General features: G+C 38.6%; 1 protein-coding gene across 1 annotated transcript in view; it reads right to left on the bottom strand.

The window, feature by feature from the left end:
- Window positions 1-734: 734 nt before the first annotated feature.
- igf1rb (insulin-like growth factor 1b receptor) overlaps window positions 735-5,288 on the bottom strand; it is a 144,064-nt gene continuing 139,510 nt past the window's right edge. The window contains exon 22 of the mRNA XM_073836419.1: window positions 735-3,094. Within this exon, the coding sequence (XP_073692520.1) occupies window positions 2,626-3,094 (469 nt within the window). The 3' untranslated portion in view covers window positions 735-2,625. The remainder of the gene's footprint in view (window positions 3,095-5,288) is intronic.

Consider the following 5,288-nt stretch of genomic DNA (forward strand, 5'->3'; position numbering starts at 1 on the left):
AAGGGCGGCAGGATCAGAGACAAATAAGGCCGAACAATCAGAACGAAAAGTCCTTAAGCAATGAAACCAATTTAAAACTTGCCAAATTTTCAGTTGCATTTTGTTGATTAAAGAGGAATGAATAGCAGGAACTTTTGTGACCTGAGAGTATTGTTGCGCGATTTATGTGATGAGAAACACAGTGTCGAGCTGTTACAGAATCACGTCGCTGGGTGCCACTGTTAATGGCATGGGACAGAAAAGATAGTGTTTAATTGCCGGTTTTGCTTTTAAAGAGAGAGGATCTATCAAAACGACTTTTCATAGCAAAAATGAACCTTCTATTTTTTTTTTTTTTTTTTATCTTACTTTGCAGAACTATAAGCATCATAAAATGGACTGTAGTGGAAAGGCAAAGGATTACACCTGAAGAATCTCTTTACATTTATATATATATGTATATATATTACAACCACGAAAGAAAAACAATAATAAAATAGCAGCTTTTTGAGCACAGACATATAGATGATCAATCTGAACTGTAAAAAAGGTACAAAAGTGACCAACAAACGATGCACGCGCTCTGTGGTCCGAAGTACGGCCGAACAACCAAGCGAGAAAACCGCCGTGAACATTTCAACTCCACAATGCCATCATTTTAAAACGTTTGAGCATCTTTTTTTATCCGAATCCCTTTTAAAGTTTCTTTGCGATTTACTATTTGCTGCATTTGTCGCATTATTTGAGTGGAAATCTGGGAAAACTCTCTCCTACTGACTGATTTTAAAGTAAAAGTTCAGGCAAAAATTAGCTGAAAATGTACCTAAATAAGTTTCTTTGTTCATCTGAACAGATTTGGAGAAATTCAGCATTACATCACTTGCTCAAAAAATGGATCGCAGTGAACGGGTGCCGTCACACTGAGTGTCCAAACTCTTGGTTTGAAGTTAAAAATGTCTAAATGATATATTTATTACAAATATGCAACTTTTTGCTTCATAAGACATTCATTGATGAACTGAAGTTGCATGGATTACTTGTGGACGGCACCCATTCACTCCAGAGGATCCATTGGTGAGCCATGGTAAATTTTGATAAATCTGTTCTGATGAAGAAACACCTAAAAGTGAGATTTTTCGGTAAACTATTGCTTTAAGCGAAAGATCTGGGAAATCTGGAAAAACTCTCTTACTGACTGATTTGAAAAGGAATAGTTCATGCAAAAATTAAAACTAGCTGAAAACGTACCGACCCTCAGGCCATACAAGATGTAAACGTGTTTGTTTCTTCATCAAAACAGATTTGTAGAAATTTAGCCATTGCTCACTAATGGATTGTAGGGAATGGGCGCCGTCAGAATGAGAGTCCAAACTCTTGGTTTGAAGTTAAAAACGTCTCAATGATAGATCTGTTTAGTAGAAATATGCAACCTTTCGCTTCATAAGACATAAATTGATGGACTGAAGTCATGTGGATTGTTGTGATGTTTTTATCAGCTGTTTGGACTTATTCTGACGGCACCCATTCACTGCAGAGAACCCACTGGTGAGCAAGTGATTCAATGCTAAATTTCTCTAAATCCGTTCTAAAGAAGAAACACCAGAAAATGTTCATTTTTGGGTAAACTATTCCTATAAGCAAAAGTTCTAAGAAAACTGGGAATTACATCACTCGCTCACCAATTTATTGCAGTGAATGGGTGCCGTCGCAATGAGAGTCTAAACTCTTGGTTTGAAGTTATTACAAATATGCAACTGTTCGCTTCATGAGACGTTGATGGACTGGAGTTGTGTGAATTACTTGTGTTTTTATCAGCTGTTTGGACTCTGACGGCACCCATTTACTGCAGAGGATCCATTGGTGAGCAAATGATGTAGGGCTAAATTTCTCTAAATTGGTTTACATCTTAGAAAGCCTGAGGCTAAGAGGATTTTCATTATTAAGAGAACTATTCCTTTAAGCAAAAAGGGTCAAAATGGTTGTGTATTTTGGGGAACATGAATGCATGGGGATATAGACGACAGTATACAATTTGGCAACATAAAAAAAGAAAAGAAAGACATTTGGCAGATTTGAGAATTTCTTCTCCACTACGTTGCACAGCCAGATGATTTGGAGAAAGTGGAAGCCAAAGATTTCCATACCCAGATCTGAATTGGTTCAGGGGAACGAACTTCTAAGATGGGCGGAAGAAAAAACCTCACACACCTTTCTCTAATTTAGACGCACGTCTTTGGAAACAAAGACGAGAACAAGTGCTTCGCTGTAGGATTCGCTTAGAGATATGCAGAGCGTGTCGTAATAATGCCACCGTACCACTACTGGCTCTGATAGGCCTTCAAACCAGTTTGGAAGTTTAGAAAAGTAACAAAACGTAACAAAAACAGTCAGCCTATCGAGTGCGAGAGTGAAGGTCATGGTTTTTCAGTCAGTGATCCAGTCTGCGGAAATAACAAATGAGTTCATGTCAATCAATTCAACGATTCAATCGAAATACACAAAAAACAACGAAATCCAAACTTTGTCCGTTGAGGTATGATTGAAAAGATTGATTGCCTGGACTCTCAGTTTGTACCATTTTGTCTTTCCTTGTCTCTTTAATCTTAATATTTCCCGTGTCCGGGGAAAACGGGATCGGGCCGTCGATCAGCAAGCCGAAGACTGGGGCAAAGGCAAGGCACGCTCGTTCTTACGGCCCCCGTTCATGTGAGCGTAAGGCTGGGTCTCGTCAAACGGGCTCCGGAGAACCATCGAGGGCCCGTTTGCCGCAGGCGCGGGGAGCGGGTGCTTGTCCGTGGAGCTGGGGGAGGAAGGCGGCGAGGACGGGCCGGCCGGAGTGGCGGAGCCCTGGGACGCAGGGGCGCACTGTTGAGGGGAGGCCAGAGAGGGTGCGAGGGGCTGCAGGCTGGAGGACGGCTCCAGAGGGACGTTCTCCATGGTTCCGACGTTCTCCATGTCCAGCTCTTCCGTGTCTGGAGGTTTGTTCTCCTCGCTGTAGAAGAAGCTCGTCTCCTTGAAACCCGCATCCAGGTCGTCCTTGATGCTGCTGATGATCTCCAGGAAGGACGGCCGCATTTTGGGGTTATACTGCCAGCACATGCGCATCAGTTCAAACCTGAGAGCACACAAGAGAACACAAAGAAAAGGTTAGCAACATGGTCCTTGAGAAACATCATAAATAGTTGTTGTCCTGTCCAAATGACTGACTGATATTGTCAGTTACAAAGTGTCTAACAACAGTAAAAAAAAAAAACTCTATAAAAATGAAAATTTTGTTCACTTTTAAATGTAAATTTTAAATCTTTATTACAATAATTATTTTAGTCTATCTATATCTATCTATCTATGCTAAAATAATTAATTAAAAAATAGCATTTGACATTTAAAACAGCTATTAATTTTTATAAATTGTTAAATCTTTATTTTATATTTTATAAATTAATTATAAAATACTTCTCTAAAATTAAAAAATATTCACCTTTTAAATTAAAATGTACATTTTAAATTATTTTAGTCTATTACATTTGACATTTAAAACAGATATTGATTTTTATAAATTAATTGTTAAATTTTATTATCTATCTATCATCTATCTATCTATCTATATATACTGGTCCTTCTCCAAAAAATTAGCATACTGTGATAAAGTTCATTATTTTCTGCAATGTACTGATAAACATTAGACTTTGATATATTTTAGATTCATTACAACACAACTGAAGTAGTTCAAGCCTTTTATTGTTTTAATATGATGATTTTGGCATACAGCTCATGAAAACCCAAAATTCCTATCTCAAAATTAGCATATCATGAAAAGGTTCTTTAAACGAGCTATTAACCTCAACTAATTAACTCTAAACACCTGCAAAAGATTCCTGAGGCTTTTGAAAACTCCCAGCCTGGTTCATTACTCAAAACCGCGATCATGGGTAAGACTGCCGACCAGAAGGCCATCATTGACACCCTCAAGCAAGAGGGTAAGACACAGAAAGAAATTTCTGAACGAATAGGCTGTTCCCAGAGTGCTGTATCAAGGCACTCAGTGGGAACTCTGTGGGAAGGAAAAAGTGTGGCAGAAAACGCTGCACAACGAGAAGAGGTGACCGGACCCTGAGGAAGATTGTGGAGAAGGACCGATTCCAGACCTTGGGGGACCTGCGGAAGCAGTGGACTGAGTCTGGAGTAGAAACATCCCCAGGTCAAGCCACTTTTGAACCAGAAACAGCGGCAGAAGCGCCTGACCTGGGCTACAGAGAAGCAGCACTGGACTGTTGCTCAGTGGTCCAAAGTACTTTTTCGGATGAAAGCAAATTTTGCATGTCATTCGGAAATCAAGGTGCCAGAGTCTGGAGGAAGACTGGGGAGAGGGAAATGCAAAATGCCTGAAGTCCAGTGTCAAGTACCCACAGTCAGTGATGGTCTGGGGGTGCCGTGTCAGCTGCTGGTGTTGGTCCACTGTGTTTATATCAAGGGCAGGGTCAATGCAGCTAGCTATCAGGAGATTTTGGAGCACTTCATGCTTCCATCTGCTGAAAAGCTTTATGGAGATGAAGATTTCATTTTTCAGCACGACCTGGCACCTGCTCACAGTGCCAAAACCACTGGTAAATGGTTTACTGACCATGGTATTACTGTGCTCAATTGGCCTGCCAACTCTCCTGACCTGAACCCCATAGAGAATCTGTGGGATACTGTGAAGAGAAAGTTGAGAGACGCAAGACCCAACACTCTGGATGAGCTTAAGGCCACTATCGAAGCATCCTGGGCCTCCATAACACCTCAGCAGTGCCACAGGCTGATTGCCTCCAAGCCTCGCCGCATTGAAGCAGTCATTTCTGCAAAAGGATTCCCGACCAAGTATTGAGTGCATAACTGAACATAATTATTTGAAGGTTGACTCTTTTGTATTAAAAACACTTTTCTTTTATTGGTCGGATGAAATATTCTAATTTTTTGAGATAGGAATTTTGGGTTTTCATGAGCTGTATGCCAAAATCATCAATATTAAAACAATAAAAGGCTAGAACTACTTTCAAATGTGTGTAATGAATCTAAAATATATGAAAGTCTAATGTTTATCAGTACATTACAGAAAATAATGAACTTTATCACAATATGCTAATTTTTTGAGAAGGACCAGTATATATTATATATATATATATATTATATATATATATATATATATATATATATATATATATATATATATATATATATATATATATATATATATATAATATATATATATATATATATATATATATATATATATATATATATATATATATATAATATATATATATATATAT

This window comes from Garra rufa, chromosome 3 (assembly GCF_049309525.1).
Source record: "Garra rufa chromosome 3, GarRuf1.0, whole genome shotgun sequence".
NCBI classification, from domain to species: Eukaryota; Metazoa; Chordata; class Actinopteri; order Cypriniformes; family Cyprinidae; genus Garra; species Garra rufa.